The 21335-nt window shown below is 38.2% G+C and overlaps 1 protein-coding gene across 1 annotated transcript in view; it reads left to right on the top strand.

Moving 5' to 3' along the window:
* LOC127662293 (afadin) overlaps window positions 1–21040 on the top strand; it is a 24399-nt gene extending 3359 nt beyond the window's left edge. Inside the window, 18 exon segments of the mRNA XM_052153428.1 lie at window positions 1–203; window positions 305–450; window positions 536–627; window positions 714–982; window positions 2060–2203; window positions 2713–2908; window positions 8246–8340; window positions 10461–10529; window positions 10657–10722; window positions 10885–10958; window positions 11141–11259; window positions 14565–14747; window positions 14944–15023; window positions 16264–16536; window positions 18268–18657; window positions 19995–20058; window positions 20181–20244; window positions 20923–21040. The exon segment at window positions 1–203 is cut by the window's left edge and continues 3 nt beyond it. Of these exon segments, the coding sequence (XP_052009388.1) occupies window positions 1–203; window positions 305–450; window positions 536–627; window positions 714–982; window positions 2060–2203; window positions 2713–2908; window positions 8246–8340; window positions 10461–10529; window positions 10657–10722; window positions 10885–10958; window positions 11141–11259; window positions 14565–14747; window positions 14944–15023; window positions 16264–16536; window positions 18268–18657; window positions 19995–20058; window positions 20181–20244; window positions 20923–21040 (2645 nt within the window).
* The last annotated feature ends 295 nt before the right edge of the window (window positions 21041–21335 follow it).

Genomic DNA, 21335 nt, shown 5'->3' with positions numbered 1-21335 from the left:
AGGATGCTTTCTTGCTTGCTGTGGTCAATGACATCAACAGCTCCACAATCCACTTCAAGCTCTCGCCTGCATATGTGTTTTATCTGGTTGGCCGATTTATAACCAGCCAGTCAGAACAGAGGAATAAAACCCCCCAACAGGCTGAACAGAACATCTGCAGGGTATTTGACAAAATTGTGCGCTTGATACAGGATGTCATTCAGGTAAACTAAACTTTCCTGATATTTCCAGGTATTCCACAACCGTGGGATCCGCCATGAAAAATCCCAGCCATTGATTCGTATGTCTATGTTTCCCCGAGTAGAAACAGAGGAACATCGCAGTGGCTCTTGCCTTCTGGATGGCCAACACATCTGAGCTCCTCAACTTCATCAGGCAGGATCAGGCTCTGTCGCCCATCACACTGCAGACTCAAAACACTCTCGCTCATCTTGTGCAACAGGCATTCAGGTTTGATAAAATGGTGATGCATCATGACATTAGCAGTCAACGGGACTTGTCGTTAAAGTTTAATTAAGAGTTCATGTTTCTCCAGGTACTTGTCACATCGACTTCGGGTTGATCTTGAAAACTACTTACCTGGATTCTTTACTGATGTAAAGGAGACAGCTCAGGCAAAAGAAATAGGTAAAATGTTTTGTGCTTGTGACTTACTGAATTGTCTTGTTGGGGAGCAAATAAAGAACCTATTCCATTCTGCATTTGTTTCTCAGAGGGTGTATTGAACGCTCTCATAAAGACCATGAATTTGCTCCGGAGATGTCGGGTCAACCCTGCTCTCAGCATCCAGCTGTTTTCTCAGCAATTACACTTCATGGGCGCCTGGCTCCTGAACAGGCTCACAGGGGCCGGGCCGGGATCTACACTGTGCTCACACTACTGGGGCAAAACTCTACGTCAGCGTCTGAGGCACGTAGAAGCCTGGGCAGAGAGACAGGGACTGGAGCTGGCAGTTGACTGCCATCTCAGCCGCGTAATCCAGGTATAGTATGTTGTAGAGCTGTGATTCTCATTGGGTGGATCTCAACCGTGCAATCATAGTTATGAGCAAAGTTAGGACAGCAAAATAAAAGTGCTTATCAATGTTCGAAAGGAAGGAGAAATCACTTTCTGGATCTTTCGTCGTTTACATTAAAGTCTGTGCAGCCAATCACCGTCATTTTGTAGAAGCTAATCAAATTAGGCACAGTAGGCCCTCATCCTTAAAAAACGAATTCACAACATGATGTGAATGCACCATATATCTACACAAGGTATAAGAAAATTCAACCCAGACAATGAAACAAGTTTAAGCATGGTTTGAGCTGGTGCAAGGGGCATGGGGGTCTCCCCTTTTTCTCCTTATTTGGAATGCCAAATTCCCAATGTGCTTTTAAGTCCTTGTAGCCACCCATGCATCTTATCATGGTCCTTGTTGAGCACATTGCCACGGAGACACAGCGCATGTGGAGGCTTCAAGCCATCCACCGCACCATCCACGCGCAACTCGCAACATACCCCATCAAGAATGAACCACATTATAGCAACCACAAGGAGGTTACCCCATGTGACTCTACCCTCCCTAGTAACCGGCCAATTTGGCTGCTTAGGAGACCTGGCTGGAGTCACTCAGTATGCCCTGGATTCGAACTCACGACTTCAGGTGTGATAGTCACCATCTTTGCCACTGAGCTACCCAGGCCCCCCCAGCCCCTGAGCTTTCATTGTTACCATTGGATCAATGGCGAGCACCCTGTGTGGACTGAAGCTATCCCTTTAAATTCGGTGGCCACAATGGGTTTTGTGCAGCGAATTATTGGTTGCTGATGCATGGCACCATCAAAATTGTGTTTTTGTACTGTGCTGGGTCACCACCTAATGTCACGTAAAATCTGGGAAGCACAAAAGGTTATAGGGCAGTAGACAATCAGATGTCGATAAGGGTACATTATTTTATTTAGCTACCGTTTTGAACTATAATTTAGATATTTATCATCATCAAAAGTCTAATCCTGTCCTGTAGGATTATACTGGTTATTTCCTTAAAAATGATAAGAACTCTTCTGTTGTTCCCCCTCAGGCAACAATAGTTCTGACCATGACCCCTTATTCTACACGAGATGCTCAGACAATTCAGTCCACATGCTACAAGTTGAACTCTCTGCAGTTAAGGGCATTGATGAGCAAATATCACTACGCCCCAAATCAACCCCACTTTCCACCAGTAAGTACACTGACTACATCATTTATAAGTTTGGGCTAGATCCTTTACTTCCAGTGAAGACAAATCTAAATTCCATGGCATACATTGCCATTCTAGAGAATTGTGTGCTTCCAACTCATTTGCAACAGTTTAGGGAGAGCGCTTTTCTATTTCAGCATGATAATAGCCCACATTTAAGCACATAAGTATGTGATGTTTGGGTGTCTACATACTTTAGGGCAGGGGTGTCAAACTCAGTTCCTGGAGGTCCACAGTCCAGCAGAGTTTAGCTTCAACCCTAATTAAACACACCTGAAGCAGCTAATCAAGGTCTTCGGGAGTGCTTGAAGATTACAAGGGGGCATTTTGGAGCAGGGCTGGAACTAAACTCTGCAGGGCTGTGGCCCTCCAGGAACGTTTGATACCCCTGCTTTAGGCAATAAGGTGTTCCCAAAAAACCCCACAAAGCTGTGCATGGATGTACTAGTGTTCCATTGAAAGATGGTGTCTTCAGAGTTTGCCATTCATAGGGTTTGATGGAGCACGTGGTGGCCTTGGCGGAGGCCACGACAGACGTCCTGAGGGGAGAGGGTGGAGACATCCGACTGGAAGAGGAACTAGATCTTCACCTGCCATTCCTGTTGCCTGAGGACGGTTATTCAAGTGATTCCATGCATGGCATTCCGCAAGGATTTCAAGAGTTTTTAGAGCCCATCTGTCGTACAGGTACCAAAGTATTTAATGTTGTACTTGGGACACCTTAAAGGAATATTCCATGTTCAATACAAGTTAAGTGCAATCGAAAGGATTTGTATCATACAACCACAAAAAATTATTTTGACTCGTCCCTCATTTTCTTTAAATAAAGCATAAATGAGGCACTTCTGTTGGAAGTGAATGGGGCCAATTTTTGGAGGGTTTAAAAGGCAGAAATGTGGAGCTGATCATTTTATAAAAGCACTTACATTACAGCTCAAATACTACATGAGTTTCAACAGAATAATTAAAGTTGTTTAAATTGTCATTTGTACAGTATTTTAAGGGTTGTCATGGTAATATAATTGTAAAATTGAACTTTATAACTTTACCCAGAAAAAAAGGTAATCGATTTTATCACACTGAAATCATGTTTACACGCATATTGTTCATGTTTTGTAAGTATAATTTTGATACGGCAACTTAGGGTTGAACGATTAATCTAAATAAAATAGAATTTGCAATATGACGTTGTGCATTTATCAAACCACAAAGGCTGTGATTTAATTAAATTAATAAATAGTCTTAACTTAATAATTTAAGTGTGAACACCCTTTCAATTGGCAGTACGGCATGTTTGCCCATGACTTAATTTTGGTCAAAATGAAACACTAGTTTTTTGTTTTTTTTTTGACGTAGCTCTTAAAAATCATTTAACTTCAAATCGCAATATTTTCAAAATAATCACAATTAGATATTTTTTGTCTAAATCATTCAGCCCTGGATTGGTCCCATTCACTTCCATTGTACGTAAGTGCCTCTCTGTAACACAGTTTTTCACTAAAAAACAAAACAAAAACAGGAAGGACGAGTCAAAATGAGTTTTTGTGGTAATCAATATTGTGCCACAAATGTTTTCGACTGAGCTAAACTTGTACGGAATATTCCTATAATGTGATACATATTCTTAAAATCACCTCCTAAAATGTACTCTACCCCACAGTAATGCAGCAGCTTCAGATTTGGCTAAAATTGAGTCTCTTAGACGAGGGTTTTTCAACCAAAAGGATTATTAGGAACACCTGTTCAATTTCTCATTAATGCAATTATCTAATCAACCAATCACATGGCAGTTGCTTCAATGCATTTAGGGGTGTGGTCCTGGTCAAGACAATCTCCTGAACTCCAAACTGAATGTCAGAATGGGAAAGAAAGGTGATTTAAGCAATTTTGAGCGTGGCATGGTTGTTGGTGCCAGACGGGCCGGTCTGAGTATTTCACAATCTGCTCAGTTACTGGGATTTTCACGCACAACCATTTCTAGGGTTTACAAAGAATGGTGTGAAAAGGGAAAAACATCCAGTATGCGGCACTCCTGTGGGCGAAAATGCCTTGTTGATGCTAGAGGTCAGAGGAGAATGGGCCGACTGATTCAAGCTGATAGAAGAGCAACTTTGCCTGAAATAACCACTCATTACAACCGAGGTATGCAGCAAAGCATTTGTGAAGCCACAACACGCACAACCTTGAGGCGGATGGGCTACAACAGCAGAAGACCCCACCGGGTACCACTCATCTCCACTACAAATAGGAAAAAGAGGCTACAATTTGCAAGAGCTCACCAAAATTGGACAGTTGAAGACTGGAAAAATGTTGCCTGGTCTGATGAGTCTCGATTTCTGTTGAGACATTCAGATGGTAGAGTCAGAATTTGGCGTAAACAGAATGAGAACATCATGCCTTGTTACCACTGTGCAGGCTGGTGGTGGTGGTGTAATGGTGTGGGGGATGTTTTCTTGGCCCACTTTAGGCCCCTTAGTGCCAATTGGGCATCGTTTAAATGCCACGGCCTACCTGAGCATTGTTTCTGACCATGTCCATCCCTTTATGGCCACCATGTACCCATCCTCTGATGGCTACTTCCAGCAGGATAATGCACCATGTCACAAAGCTCGAATCATTTCAAATTGGTTTCTTGAACATGACAATGAGTTCACTGTACTAAAATGGCCCCCACAGTCACCAGATCTCAACCCAATAGAGCATCTTTGGGATGTGGTGGAACAGGAGCTTCGTGCCCTGGATGTGCATCCCACAAATCTCCATCAACTGCAAGATGCTATCCTATCAATATGGGCCAACATTTCTAAAGAATGCTTTCAGCACCTTGTTGAATCAATGCCATGTAGAATTAAGGCAGTTCTGAAGGCGAAAGGGGGTCAAACACAGTATTAGTATGGTGTTCCTAACAATCCTTTAGGTGAGTGTATAAGTCAAAAGGAATTATTAATATATTTTTATTAAAAGTATTGGCCAATTATTGACCAAATAAAATCATTAGCTAAAAACTATTGATAAAAATGAATCAATGTAATAGTAACCACCGGATTTTGATAGTGGCATTTTCATGCTTATGACCAATTATGAAAATGCCAATTTGAAAATCTGATGGTTTATTACGTACATGTATTGCATTGCATTACGTTTATAATAATTTTTCTGTGTGAAATCTAAAGAAATTTCTGCCAAAATTAATGAAATACAAAAAAGTAAAGCACGTCAAATATAATAATTCATAATATATATTTGTAATGTTCTATCATAATATGTAAAATGTGAGTTATGCAAAAACAGAAGTGCAAAATAGCCTTTTTTCCCCCACATATTTTCTTTTACCTCTGTGTACATGCTGAAAGCTTAAAGATGCAAAATATCAGTGTCAGCCTATAGTCCATCCATCCATCTTCAACCACTTATCCGAAGTCGGGTCGTGGGGGCAGCTGCTCCAGCAGGGTGCCCCAAACTTCCCTATCCCGAGCCACATTAACCAGCTCTGACTGGGGGACCCCGAGGCGTTCCCAGGCCAGTGTGGAGATATAATCTCTCCACCTAATCCTGGGTCTTCCCCGAGGCCTCCTCCCAGCTGGACGTGCCTGAAACACCTCCCTAGGGAGGCAGCCAGGGGGCATCCTTACCAGATGCCCAAACCACCTCAACTGACTCCTTTCGATGCAAAGGAGCAGCGGCTCTACTCCGAGCTCCTCACGGATGACTGAGCTCCTCACCCTATCTCTAAGGGAGAAGCCCGCCACCCTTCTGAGGAAACCTCAGAAGGAATAATTTAGCGAAATTTGTAGTATGTTGACAGCATACCTTTTTTCTACTCAAGTTTAAAACAAACAAACAAACAAACAACCGCCATTCGCCACTAAGTGGCGGTGACATCACCACGACGCTTGTGCCAGGCTATGTGCACGTTAAGGCCACGTGAAGTGTCGAACGCCCGCTGGCAGGAGGTCACGGGACAGATCCAACCGGTGACATGGGTCGAATGACTGAGATGACTGGTTGATGCACCACCTGTGCCCCCTACTGTGCCAACTTGCTGTGCTTTAGCCACCCTGCGCTCTGCTTCGTTGTTGTGAGCTGCCGCTCCTCTGCCCTCCGTTGTTGTTGGAGGGCTGACTGCCTCCAACTGGCCAGCAGCATCCTTCACAAGCCTCCTCCAAAGAGGCCGATCTTGACACTGCTGGTACCATTCGTCGGCAAGTCCACTCAGCTCCAGATCCTCCTGTACCACATCACTCCATCTCTTCTCCAGCCCGTGCCGCGCCCGCTTAGCCCCCTCTATCCGGCCAAACAATAACTGTTTAGGCATGCGGTGGCCGGGCATGCGGGCAACATGACCCAGCCAACGCAACCTTGCCTGCCGGAGGAGCTCACCGATGGGACTTTGTCCACATCTTTCAAAGACTTGTGAGCTCCTCACACAATCCAGCCTGGTTAAACCCAGGATGGATCTTAGGCAGGCCAGCCTAAATGTTTCTAGCCGGCGATGATGTTCCATTAGGGGGGTCCACGTTTCGCAAGCATAGAGAAGGGAGGGAATGACCGTGGCCGAGAATACTTGAAGCTTTGTGCGGAGCGACAAACCGGGTAGCTTCCACACAGCATTACGCAACCGATGAAAAGATAATGCCGCTCGACTGATTCGGAGTGAGACCTCTGCTGTCAAATCGGAGCTGGTCATAAGCACACTGCCCAGGTATGGAAAACACTCCACTCTCTCCACAACTGCCCCATCACCAATTGGGAGCTGTGGGGGTGTAGTGTCCATTGGTACATAATACCCAGGAAGGTGCTTAGTTTTGGTTGGGCTGATGGTCAGGCCCCATCTCTTAGTGGCAAGCTCCAGGTTCATCAGCAGTGCCTCCAACTCCTCCTCTGAGTGAGCAGCAATCACAAGATCATCAGCATACATAATGTGGTTGACCAATAGGGAGCCATCCCTTGACCGCACCCGGGCATCGATCAACCTCCCATTATATCTGTACCAGATGGAAATTCCTCCAGTACAGCCATCGAAGGCTTCACGAACCACATGGTCAAAATAGATATTAAATAATGTGGGGGCCAGAGGACATCCCTGTCACACTCCAAGGTGAACACTCCTTGGATTGTTCAAGTTTCTTCAAGTTTAAGAACACTCACGGACCCCCTAGCAACCCCTCATGTCCCCCTGGGGGTCCTCGGACCCCAGTTTGAAAACCACTGTCTTCGCCTACGGTTGTCCTGTGTCATGGCTATTGCTAAAATATGCTCAGATTCAGAAAACAGAGTGGGAAAATTACTGTAAATAAAAAATATGCGCTTAAACCTTCTCAATTTTGCCTTTGTCGGGCAGACCTGCACTCTTGAAAATAAATATTGGTAACGATTAGAAACATAACAGAATAACTGTCAAGGGTGAGTGTAGGAGTGTGGACCCAAATGCAGGAATGAGGTAAATAACATATTTATTTAAACAAACAAACAATCAAAAACAGAACAAAACCTCTCAGGAGGGAGACAAAGACTGATCCGGTTAAAAATGCAAAACTACATAATACTAAACAAAAACTCTCATGGGGGAATGAAAAATAAGACAGGAACACACGAGATACACACTTGACAAGACTAACAAACACGTGAGGTCAGGGGAACGAGCAGGGAGAGCACATGGCTGGCGCACACACACACACACACACACACACACACACAAAAGTGCTCCCAAAACAAAACAGAGACGAACACAGAACAGTCCAGCACGGGTCGTGACAATAATCCTACAGGACGACTGTCTAGGTTCTGCAAAGAAGTTTTTTTGCTCCCTAGTTCTTCAGAAAAATGTCACTGGTGATTCCAAATCAAGAACTTAAAATCTACAAAGAATCATATTGGCAACTCAAGAACCCTTCGACCAAAAAATGGTTATCTGCTAAGGTGTTGCATAAGAAGCATAGAGGAACCTCAAATATTAAAAGTGTGTATTTACAATATTTAATGTTCCTTGGATATCAAATACTGACATCATCTTACCTTCTCTAGGTCTTTGTAAATTAATTCCTCATACTAACTGCGTTGGCACTTGGACCGTCTTCTTTGGTACGTCAGAATGTCCCACAGAGAGGTCAGCTTCATGGGTATGTTTTTCATTTACTACTAGAGGTTGATTGATAGTGAATTTTACCGATACCTGGTACATGGTGGGAAAGGCCGATAACTGATTAATGGGCTGATAGTAAAATTGATCCTTTCCTTACTATTAGAGGTCTGCACGGGCCTTAAAATGCAACCCGTACCCAAGAACGTGCAGCCCGACCCTACCTGGCCCGAATAAAACCATCAGATTTTAAGCCTGCCCTGAAATTGCTTACTATCTAATTTCTTCTTCTAGCAAGTGCTGTTGCAATAGACTATATTTTATGTAAGCATATAGGCAGCATTCGTAACAGTACTGAAACATACAGTTTTAACAAGGCACAGCAGCCCCTAAGTACACTAGAGCAAAAAGGTGTCTCAAAGATGGTTTTTGAGAATTTGAAGTTCATTTTAACTTGATATGGTGTTTAAAATATGCCGGTCCTGCACGAGACGCTGAAGAAAAAGCGAGACGCGGTGCAAATGTCAAAGAAATTCATCCAGGATGTGTTTAAACAATGGGAAAACAGAACAGTCTGTGAGTGTGAGCGCGTATGGAAACCTGGACCCGACCCCAGCCCGAAGTCTTACTTGATAAACTGATGCGAACCCAGCCCTTAACCCGTTCTCGGGTCCCATCGGGCCTGTATCGGTTTGCAGACCTCTACTCACTATGATGGGCAAAGACAAAGAGCCCTAAATGGGGGGCCTGGGTAGCTCAGTGAGTATAGATGCTGACTACCACTCCTGGAGTCGCAAGTTTGAATCCAGGTCGTGCTGAGTGACTCCAGCCAGGTCTCCTAAGCAACCAAATTGGCCCGGTTGCTAAGGTGGGTACAGTCATATAGGGTAACCTCCTCGTGGTAGCTAAAATGTGGTTCTCGGTAGGGCGCATGGTGAGTTGTGCGTGGATGCCGTGGAGAATAGCCTCCACATATGCATTTCGCTCAACAAGCCACGTGATAAGATGAGCGGATTGACGGACTCAGACATGGAGGCAACTGAGAATCATCCTCCGCCACCCAGTTTGAGACGAGTCACTACACCACCATGAGGACTTTGAGCGCATTGGGAATTGTGCAATCTAAATTGGAGAGGAAAAAAAAGAGTCCTATATGAATTATATCCCAGAAGCAGTTCATTGTTCAACCAAAATCCCCCAAATAACATAACAAGATTTGGTGCATAGCATGGAACTTTTAAGTGTCCACCTTTTTCCTTAATGTGGAAGTGTTCCATGATTCGCCTGTTTTCAATTTCCAGTCTCCAGTTCTTGATCTTGCATCGGCATATATATTCAAAGTGGGTAATGTGATGTTTAAAGTATTACATTTGTAAACTTTTTCAAAAACATGTGGCTTTAAAGTGCCGATACTTAACAGGGTCGAGATGACAGTGCCTCGTCTGAGTATGTAGATGACATGAAGTGATGGTCAGAGGTTGTTATGTTTTTTTTTTTTCTTCTCCCAATTTGGAATGCCCAAATCCTAATGTGCTTTTAAGTCCTCGTGGACACGTAGTGATTCACCTCAATCCGGGTGGCGGAGGACGAATCCCAGTTGCCTCCAGCGTCTTTACCACTGAGCTACCCAGGCCCCCGAGGTTGGTTATGTTGATATCATTATCTACTTTGAGTTATGACATCCAACAACTGGATGATATACATTTTTACTCCAAATAACACTTAAATGGTTGTTGTTCTCTGTCTGAATCGCTCATTTTGGTAGTTTTTACATTGTGTCTCGAGACCAGAAACACAAATATACACAGGCAAATATAATTATCATGGCGCCGCCCAGTGGTTGCTCAAGAGAACAAACAAAAAAGTCCAAAACACACCAGAGACTCTTATTTTGTAATTAAGAAATGATGAATAAACTATCGGCAACTGTCAACATAGATTTTTGCCGATATCAATCCTTCTAAAAGCAACAATCGGCACCGATTAATCGGTAAAACCGATATCATTTACTCACCCATCAAACACACCAGGAACATAGGGGAGCTATTGATGAATCATATTATTTTCAAGCTTATACAAAGCTTTAATTACTGCTGAACACTGTTTATCATTAAACAGATGTCACTTAAAATCTGAAATAGTTTTTTTGGTCAATGTCAGAAACCGGTGAAAATAATTCTGAAGAAACCTCTGCATGCTGGAATGGGAGTGAGCATTGTGGCAGCCAAGGTAAGACTTATTTTACAACAATCGCTTTTAAATAAACAACTTGTGTCATATACTTTATACATTTCAGGAAACGGACTGATCTTATGCATTCATATGTCATGTGTGTTCGTGTTTGTACACCTTACAGGGCGCTGGGCAGGAGAAACTTGGCATTTTTATAAAATCTATCGTCCATGGAGGAGCAGCAAATGTGGTCTGTATCATTATGCAGACATCAGTAACTTTCATGTGTGCATCAGAATCATATTATTTAGCTTTTGCTGTATTCCTCACGTGTAAGCCACTTTGGATCAAAGCCTCTGCTAATGAACACATGTAAATGTAGTTACTATGGTGATGTGTGCTTTGTGTGTAGGATGGAAGACTGAATCCATGCGATCAGTTACTCAGTGTGGATGGACAGAGTCTTGTGGGGGTGTCATAGGAAAGGTGAAATAATCAGCGTAATATTAAGTTTAATATATTCAGTTCTATATTTTTGTGTATTTATGCCTGGTACATTATGTATGCGTTCAAATAATTAAAGATGGCATGTTTTGGTCACTTGGGTGTGCAACGCAGGTGATCTGAATGCAATTGTTTAATGTAATAATGCATTGTCATCATAACAGGGCTGCAGAGATAATGATGCAAACTAGATCAGTTGTAACGCTGGAAATTGTTAAGTCAGCAGCGGTGTATTATGGTCTTGAGGAAATGTTTGCCCAGCCATCCCAAACAACATCTAAAGGTACACTGACTGTTAAAAAAATAAAAATGAATATTAAACATAAAAAAACATGCATGTACTGTAAATAGAAATATATATTTTTGATAATTTGTCAAAAAAAAAAAAAAAATGTTTAGAACATTATTACAAACAAAACAAAACAAAAAAAAAAACATGTATGTAAAAAAAATAAAATAAATAAAAACATTTTTTTATTAGTTTGTAGAACATTATTAAAAAAAAAACATGTATAATAGAAATATATTTTTTGATCATTTGTAAAAAAAAAAATAATTATTAGTTTGTAGAACATTATATATATATATATATATATATATATATATATATATATATATATATATATATATATAAAAAAACGTGTATAATAGAAATATATTTTTTTGATCATTTAATTAAAATAAAAGAATTTGTAGAACATGATATATATATTTATTTTAATTTTATTTTTTTACAAATGATCAAAAAATATATTTCTATTTATATATATTTATATATCTTTTTATATATATATATATATATATATATATATATATATATATATATATATATATATATATATATATATATATATATATATATATATAAACATGTATGTACTGTAAATAGAAATATATTTTTTTGATAATTTGTCAAAAAAAAAATGTTTAGAACATTATTACAAACAAAACAAACAAAAAAAAACATGTATGTACAAATTTGATAAATTAAAAAAAAAAAAAAATGGAAGTCCTGGAAACCCTCAAAACTTCAACATTATAGAAACTCTTCTAAATCTTAACATAACAGAACATTAAATACTAACAAATCTCCCCCTTTATTCATCTGACACATAAACACATAAAATATCTCTTAATTTCAACATTTACTGTCCCGATCTATTCTCATGCAAAGCATGCTGGGAAAAACAGACGGTAAAATACCATCAATTCACTGTTCACTGCCATTTACATTATTAAATTATATCAAATGAATAAACCAGCCTGGAACAACAAAAACTTTTTTTTATCTGTATTGATAAACACCGTAGTAACTACAGAGGGCCACATGATGACTTAAATCAAGAGTTACCCTGTCGGGAGCAATAACCATTTTTATAGACCGTGTTACTCACAAAAACACAAAACATCATCTGGGTAACATGTGAGTGTGACACTTAAATAATGCAATAAACATTAAATAAACTACATCAAATATAACACAGAACACCCCAAAGTACATAACTTTATTTATATTTATATTATCTTTTTAAATATAATATATATATTTTTACTGTTCATTATATGGTAAAATCATACGGTTACATATTACATTTATTTTATAAATAATTTTCTTTACAATATTTTACTGTAAAATTATGTTTGGTCTTATTAAATATTTTTTACTGTATATGTTCAGGCAACTACCTGTTAACCAATTAACCTTCTTTTCACTGTTGCATTTTTACTTTGGGGTTTCTGTTAAAATTACAGACATTTTTACAGTTATAGAAATCCCCCACCCAGTTTCAGTAATGCAAAATACTAAAAGATATTTCTGTTGTTACACCACAAATCCATTAATTAAATTATATGCAGGGCCGTGGCTAATGGGGTGAAAGGTGGTGATGATTCTAGGGGTCCACAACAAAATCTAAACTGTCTATTTTTTAATATGAAAGGGGCCCAAAACAATATAATGTCAGGGAGCCCAGAATACCTTGCTACGGCCCTATTTACATTTTACAAAAAATCCAGATCAATTTTGACACTCAAAATGAATTGTTGAGTTTCTTCATATTGTGAGTACAGCATAAACTCAACATGGTAAAAAATAAATCCTGTTGTTTTTACAAAAAAAAAAAAAAAAAAAACTGGCAGCTGTGGTTGCCAGAATAATTATATCAAAAATATAGTAAAAAAAAAAAAAATCTGTTAAATTTACAGTACAATAATTTCACAAACTTAACATTAGCCTTCTGAAACTGTAAAAATCTGCTTTTTACTCTACAAGGTATTTGTTGATCACCATAGCAACTATACAAGGTCACATGATGACATGAAATTCACCAATAGTGGCTCTTCCAGGAGCAATGACCAATAAACATGTAGAGTGCTCAGTGTCACTCACACAAACACTAAACACCATCAGGGTAACACGTGAGATTTAAATAATTCAATAAACATGAACTAAATTACATCAAATATAACACAGAACACCCCAAAGTACATAACTGATATTACAAAATAAGAAGAAACAACTATTCCCATAAAATATAATTAAATGTGATGGGTCACGCAGGGAATTCTGGGAATGCCCGATTACGTTTTTTTTTTTTACTGTAATTTTAACAATCATTTACTGTAAAAAGTGTACTCTCTTATTAAACATAATGTACATTTTTACTATTAATTATACAGGAAAATCTTACTTATTACATCTAACATTTATTTATTTTTTTACAAACTTTTATTGTAAAAACTACTGTATTGCCTTTTAAAATATATAAAAATATTTTACTGTATATTTTACAGTTAATATTCATAAATAAATTACAATTTTATTTCTGTAGCATTTTTACAGTATTTTATTGTTAAAATTACAGACATTTTTTACAGTGAATAGTTTGAGTCGCAAATGCAAAATCAAATTAAGAAAAGTTCCAAATATAACTTTGCAAGTAAAATCTGCTTATTTTAATGAGCAATATTTGCAGAAAAATTTTATTTTAGTGTAAATAAATAGATTTTAGACATATAAAAAATGTGAAAATAATGTTAAAGAAGAAATCTTTGTTTGCGCACATTTTAAACAGACATTTCAGGTTAAAATTATATTTTCACATGTGAAAATAATGACATTTACCTTCATTTAATTACATTTTTTTTTTTTACAGTAACACATATAATCAGTTAAGTAACAAGGAAAATGTAAATGTGTGGTAATACATGCATTTTAGGGGAACTTAACATGCAATGAATGTTAAATTATACTGTATTTTCTCTGTATACATGCATTTATTTTTACAGTGTTGTGAAAAATAATAATAATAATAATAATAATGCATTGAGCTATTCAAAACCCTTTACCTATTTTATTTAAACAAGTTCATAAAAAAAAAAACATTTAATAAATAAATAAATACATCAAATATACCCCCACCCCTCCCTCACTATGATATATATATATATATATATATATATATATATATATATATATATATATATATATATATCCAGAATGTTCAATATTCTAGAGATACTGTATATCATCAACGTATCACAAATGTTTTATTTGCAACAATCCAAATATTTCACCACGTGTTTTAGACTATGATAACAGTGACCAGGTCACACGGACGTCCAGTGTTTCTGATGTCCCTTCAGTGTCTGATCCATCAAGACCATCAAAGACATGGAGATATCAGCACACACTCAACAGACCAAACAAGAAACAAAACCAGAAACTGATCAAAAAGAAACTGGAATACTGTTCAAACCCCAACCTGGCATGTGAGTGTCCCGTGTCACTGCACATAAATGACGTCATATTTTGAGATCTTTATTTTCTAATCTACCTCTGCCATTAGCTAACCAGGAAATGGCCGTCGATTCAGGTGTCCCTGAAAGGATGACGGTATCTTTTTCGACTGACAATCTTATAGAATATGTGAGTACATATAAGACTCTTGGTTGTGAATGGTACCAGGTGTTTTCCCCTTGGCTTCACTACCTGCTTACTTCTCCATCTTCCCCAGGGGGAACCCAGAAATACCTCTTCAGATGTTGGTATTTTGGAAACGTATCACAGACAATATCAAACCCTTCCAGCATCGAATCCACAGAGCAATAAAGCACCCAGAAGCTCTGACCAGTCTCAACATAGGGCTACATCCTCCAGGAATCAGCAAAAGATGAACTTTATGGTACTCTTGTTATATTTATGGTCTTACATATTACATTACATTGCATTCAAATGGTTTTTTATATTATAAAATACATATTTTTGTATATAAATATTACAAATAAATATTAAACTGTGAATAAAAGTATTTGGACACACTTTTAAATGCCTGAATGTCATTGAAATAGGAACTACGTTTTTCAGAGCCATTTTTTCTTGCAATGACTTTCATATAATTTTAAAGCGATAGCTCACTCAAAAATGAAAATCCTCTCATCATTTACTCACCCTCGTGCCATCCGAGATGTGTATGACTTTCTTTCTTCTGCAGAACTCAAATTATGATTTTAGAAGAATATTTGAGCTCTGTAGGTCAATACAGTGCAAGTGCAAATCATTTGACGCTCCATAAAGCACATAAATGCAGCATAAAATACTCCAGTATTTTCAGGATCGATATGATAGTTGTGGGTGAGAAACATCTACAATTTAAGTCAATATTTTACTATAAATCTCCACTTTCAGACAGTTATTTTTTTGGTTAGTTCGCATTCTTCCTGCATATCGCCACCCACCTGGCAGGTAGGAGAATTTATAGTAAAAAAAGACTGAAATATTGATCTGTTTCTCATCCACACCTATCATATCTCTTCAGAAGGCATGGATTTAAACACTGGAGTATTATGAATTACTTTCATGCTGCATTTATGTGCTTTTTTGATGCATCAAAATTATGGCCACCATACAATTGCATTGTATGGATCTACAGAGCTGAAATATTCTTCTAAAAATCTTTGTTTGTGTTCTGCAGAAGAAAGAAAGTCATACACATCTGGGATGGCATGAGGGTGAGTAAATGATGAGACAATTTTCATTTAATTCCTTTAAGTGTGGCTGAAGTGTCCAAATACATATAGGGCCACTCTGTATTGAATTTCAGTGATATTAGAGACAATATCATGTCGTTTTTCAGATTTCTTCAGATTATTGAAAATGGGTCAAATTAAAAATGTATGTAGGCTTTCATCATCATTTATGTTTATCTTTCTTTAGAAAAAGTATTAACCAAGTCAAAAATCCAGCTGAGGAAGTTTCTGAAATTTTGGTTGATTTGGTTTTGTCCAGAAACAGGCACGTTCTCAAGACAATCTTTGGAGTGAAGATCAAGGACGCCCCTTATTGGACAGACCAAAGTACTTGAAGATGCAGCACGACCTGAGCAAATGGAAAAGCCTTGGATCCATATGTCCAATGAATTCCAACTACTCCAGCACACCAATGGGACACTGGAACGGATTTTGGAAGGTCCCCACAGCCGCCCCGTCGCAGCCGAAACGAGTGGATGTCCCCTACTCACCACAAGCCAACACTCTTTCATTCAGTACATTCCGCCAGCCGGTCAGTCCGGCCCATGTAGTGGCAACCCAACCCGTCTCTCCAGCACATAGACAGAATGAAAACCAGAACGAATCCTCATTGGAGGTGTTGAAGCCAATGATTCAACCAAAACATCTCAAAGACGTCAACAGCAAAAGGTGGGCTGTTTGCAAGAAAAATGACCAATTTTCATTTAATTTTTTTTCTTACAATTTGGATGGACAGCATTGAACACTGATTTTGTGCATGAACTAACAATGGCCTTTTTTAAGGTGTTTTTCTAGGCAAATTTGAATGAAAATGTGGAAATTGTGCTGTGCTTTGACTGTCCTCATTATGAACTTAGAAATGAGCAATGTCATGACAGGTCATGAATTTACATATATCGTAGACACCTAAAAGGTCTTGATCATTTTGTCAGCAATTTTTGAGTCCTGTGGCTCACAAATTAAGGATTCACCGATGTAAACATTTTGTCCGATATTGATGTTTTGCCACTTAACTTATTTTGTCATCAGATCACTGTTTTGCTTATGAATTATGCTTAAAACAATTTGCAAAGGGGTACAAAAGCTATTTTATTGTTATAACAATTGACAATTTCAATTGAACTTGGACTGGATATATTGAATACTTTTTATGACAGGCCAAAACTTTAACAGAGCAGCAATGAAAGATAAATACAAGATATTAATAATAATTAAAAAGGTTATTTTGCACTTCAAAAACATTTTGCACTTTGGGTTTGCAATTCTAAACAATATAACTTACATTTTATGTAATATGATAGACATAAAAATCATGTAAACTTTATTGAACACAACAAATACATAATTTAAAAATATTGCCGTTTTCATGCTTATGATCAATATGCTGATGGTTTTAATTGGGTCAATAATTGGTCAATAAATATCAGTGGCCAATACATCCATGCATCCCCTTTCACAAATGTGTCAAAATTAAAATGTCATGATGTGTGACATGCTAAAACTTCAAACTAAAACTGTATTATGATTATTGTGCATGCAGTTTGCTTGACCTCATATTAATCAGGTACTGATTACAAATTACATAACAAAAAATAAATAAAAATGCAGTCACTAACGTAATCTAATATATTACATTTCTGTGGTAATCTGATACAATTACTTTTGGATTACTTTGAACCTAATTCTATTTATTTTCTGTCACATGCATTTGAATACAGGATAATCATTTAAACAGTACAAAAAAAGTACAAAGAGAAATTTCTTTTTTTTTAAAGGCATTTTTAAAAAGCGCATTAAACATTAAATGAAGGAAATAAACATTAAATCTAACAGCAATGAATGTGCATGGCCAAAGTTTATAATTCAAAGCACTGAGACATCAAGTTAATTTTAAGTGCATAAAACACTAGCAATGCTAAGAACATTAATGACCATAAAATCAACCTGAAATAATCCTAAAATAAACGACAAAAGAGAATAAGAATGATCACTAAACTATTAACAATTTACTCTCGTTGCCTTGTTAATATGTAATTATGCTATCTATAAAAAAGTAACTGTATGAGGTATTATGAGTATTTTAAAATGTAATTTAATCCAATTAAAAGTACTTGATTTATTAAATAATCCAGATTACATGTAATCTGTTACTAGCCAGCACTGACAGTACAGTATATTAAAACACATTTTCCCTTATACAAATAAACACATCTTTATATTGAAAAAATTGTTCATGTCCAATATCCATTTGTCATCTACCCAGGTACTGGAGAAAACAATAGTCATCCTGCAACCAACTCAAAACACATCACAGAATTACCCAAAAAACAGAAGCCCATCTCAGCACCTAGGTGCTGACCCTGACCAGAACGGGCATAAAAGGGTTGACAACACTAGCAAACTCCCCACTGGAGATCCGTGGAATCGGGATGCTCAAGAGAAGCTGGAAAACCAGCAAAGGACAGACCAACTCAAACAAGTAGTTCAGCTGTTACAGGCCAAAGTGCAGCGCACCCTGGAGGAGAGTGACCATCTGCGGAGGCTTTCTCTAGAACTACAGTTCCAGAAGAGACTAGAAGAGTTTCAGATGGATGAGAATGAGGAAGATGAGAGGACAGAATGGATGAGGCTTAAGGCAGGAAGCAATAAAGAGGTTATGTTGAAACAGATGTGACCGGATACACTGTAAACCCTAATGTTGACATTACTGGAAAGATCAAGTATAGTCTTAATTAAACATGACTTGAAATGCCAATTTTGGGGCTTGTAACTCAAATATCCAAGTTAATTTATTACTGGCACAATATCACCCTGCAGCTCTTGACTGATTGCCCACTAATGTTAAGCAGAGTTGAACCTGGCCAGTACCTGGATGGGAGGCCTCCTGGGGAAAACCAAGGTTGCTGCTGGAAGTGGTATTAGGGAGGTCAGCAGGGGGTGCTCACCCTATGGTCTGTGTGTGTGGGTCCTAATATGCATTTGGCAGACACTTTTATCCAAAGTGACTTACAGAGCCCTTATTACAGGGTCAATCCCCCCCAGAGAATCCTGCACTTAAGTGCCTTACTCAATGACACAATGGTGGTGGCTGGGGGACTCGAACACTTCTGATTACCAGATTACCAGTTATGGTGCTAGACCACTACACCACCACCACTCTACTGACACTATACTGTAAAAGGCACTGTCCTTCAGATGAGATGTTAAACTGATGTCCTGACTCTCTGTGGTCATTAAAAATCCCAGATAAATCCCATTAGTAAATAGTAGGGGTGCAACCCTGGTGTCCTGGCCAAATTCCCCCCATTGGCCCCTATCTATCATGGCCTCGTATTAATCTCCATCCCTGAATTGGCTACATCACTCTACTCTCTCCTCCCCACCAATAGCTGGTGTGTGGTGGGTGTTCTGGCGCACTATGGCTGCTGTCGCATCATCATCCCTATGCTATGAAAAGCGCTTTGAGTGCCTAGAAAAGTGCTATATAAATGTAAGGAATTATTATTATTATTTTTCAGAAATGTTCACAGACTTAAGATTTTTAGTGTTATAACTCAAAACTATTGAGTACAAAATTGAGGCTGTGGGAAATACCCATAATGCATTGTGCATAATTTATTTAAATGATGCTTCCTTATGGGGAGCTTATAGGGGCATTTAAATAGTTGTTATTAAGAAATCATAGAGGTTTTAGCACTTTTGTAGAATTATTTATGTTGCCCTTTGGTCAAGTTGAACCCTGTTTTCTACTTGTGCATGTGCAACATGAAGTACAGGCCAATATGCATTTCTGTGGTGAATTAAGCTTATTTAGACAAGTTTTGTAGATGCATTTACTCATTTCAATTGAGGGAACAGGTTTACTCAGTCAATTAGTCAAGAGTAAAGTCAACGTTTTAAGGTGTTCAGTGTACAAAATCAAAATAAGTGGTTGTACAGTATGTATTATATGTGCAAGCTTTTATAATTAATTTTTGATTGTCTTTCTAGTCTAACAATAGCGAGAGTGGACTGCTGTGCAAGAATGAATCACCAGCTGTCCAGCAATCGGAAGGTAGGTTTTATGAACAATGCGGTTTGAAAAGTATAAGGAAATTTCAAAATCAATCATTGAGTAAACCGTGGCTCAGATCTTACACGTTGATGTAACTCTGATGATGACTCATGGAATTGCAGATGGAGTTACTCAGGAATCTACAGGATGTGACAACAACGTCACACCTGAGAAGATCTCTTCTGGGTGAGTCACTACATCTCTAAAGTCAAACTGCATATTTGCAGTCTTTTCTCCAGAATACATCAAGTATTTAAAGGGATAGTTCACTCAAAAGTGAAAATAATCTCATAATTTACTCACCCTTAGGTCCATATAATACAAGTAAATGGTGATCAGAACTTTGAAGCTCAAAAAGCACATAAATGCAGCATAAAAGTAATCCATACGACTCCAATCAATTTTGGGTGAGAATAGACCAAAATGTATCTTGATTACACTTCCTAGTGCTCGACGCATGTGCAGAGGAAGCACTAGGAAGTGTAATCGAGCTTAAAAATCAGGATTGTTCCTAGAGACTGCAATGGCAAGATTTAAAGTGAAAAGGAGATACATTTTGGTCTATTCTCTGAAGACATGGATTAAACTGGAGTCCTATGGATTACTTTTATGCTGCCTTTATGTGCATTTTGAAGCTTCAAAGTTCTGGCCGCCATTCACTTGCATCGTATGGACAAACAGAGCTAAAAATCGTCATTTGTGTCCTTCAGAAAAAAGACAGTCATACACATCTGGGATGGCATGAGGGTGAGTAAACAATGAGAGAATTTCCTTTTTGGGAGAACTGTTCCTATAAAACCATACTTATGTAGATATTTACGGTAATATTGTAATGCAATCATGTGCTTTTTAACACTCTTATAGCGAATTGGATCACAAAAGCTTCAAGACTCTGAGATCTCCAGAGAATCTGAGTTTTAAGGAGCGCCAGCAACTGTTTTCCTTGGCAAAAATCACTTCAAGCAAAGTCAAAGTGTCCTGATTTATGACTTTAAAACAGGCAAGCCACATAGATCATTGTGTCAGGAAGCTGCCAGTTGCAGTAAAATTACACCCAGATAGTGTACTTCACATAGCAATGTACTAAAAGTTGAAATAGCAGGATGTTGGAGTAACTTTAATGACAGTTGCAATGGTTTATTTTGACTTAGGTAAAAGCAACCTGTAAGTCCTTTCTAAAGAGAACAAAATCATGGTCTTTGAAAATAAATACATCAATCAGAAATAAGCAATTATGCATTGCTTCATAGAACATTATTCAGAAATTGCATCATAAA

The sequence above is a fragment of the Xyrauchen texanus genome, chromosome 22, assembly GCF_025860055.1.
Source record: "Xyrauchen texanus isolate HMW12.3.18 chromosome 22, RBS_HiC_50CHRs, whole genome shotgun sequence".
NCBI classification, from domain to species: Eukaryota; Metazoa; Chordata; class Actinopteri; order Cypriniformes; family Catostomidae; genus Xyrauchen; species Xyrauchen texanus.
This window is presented reverse-complemented; position numbering and strand designations above follow the sequence as displayed.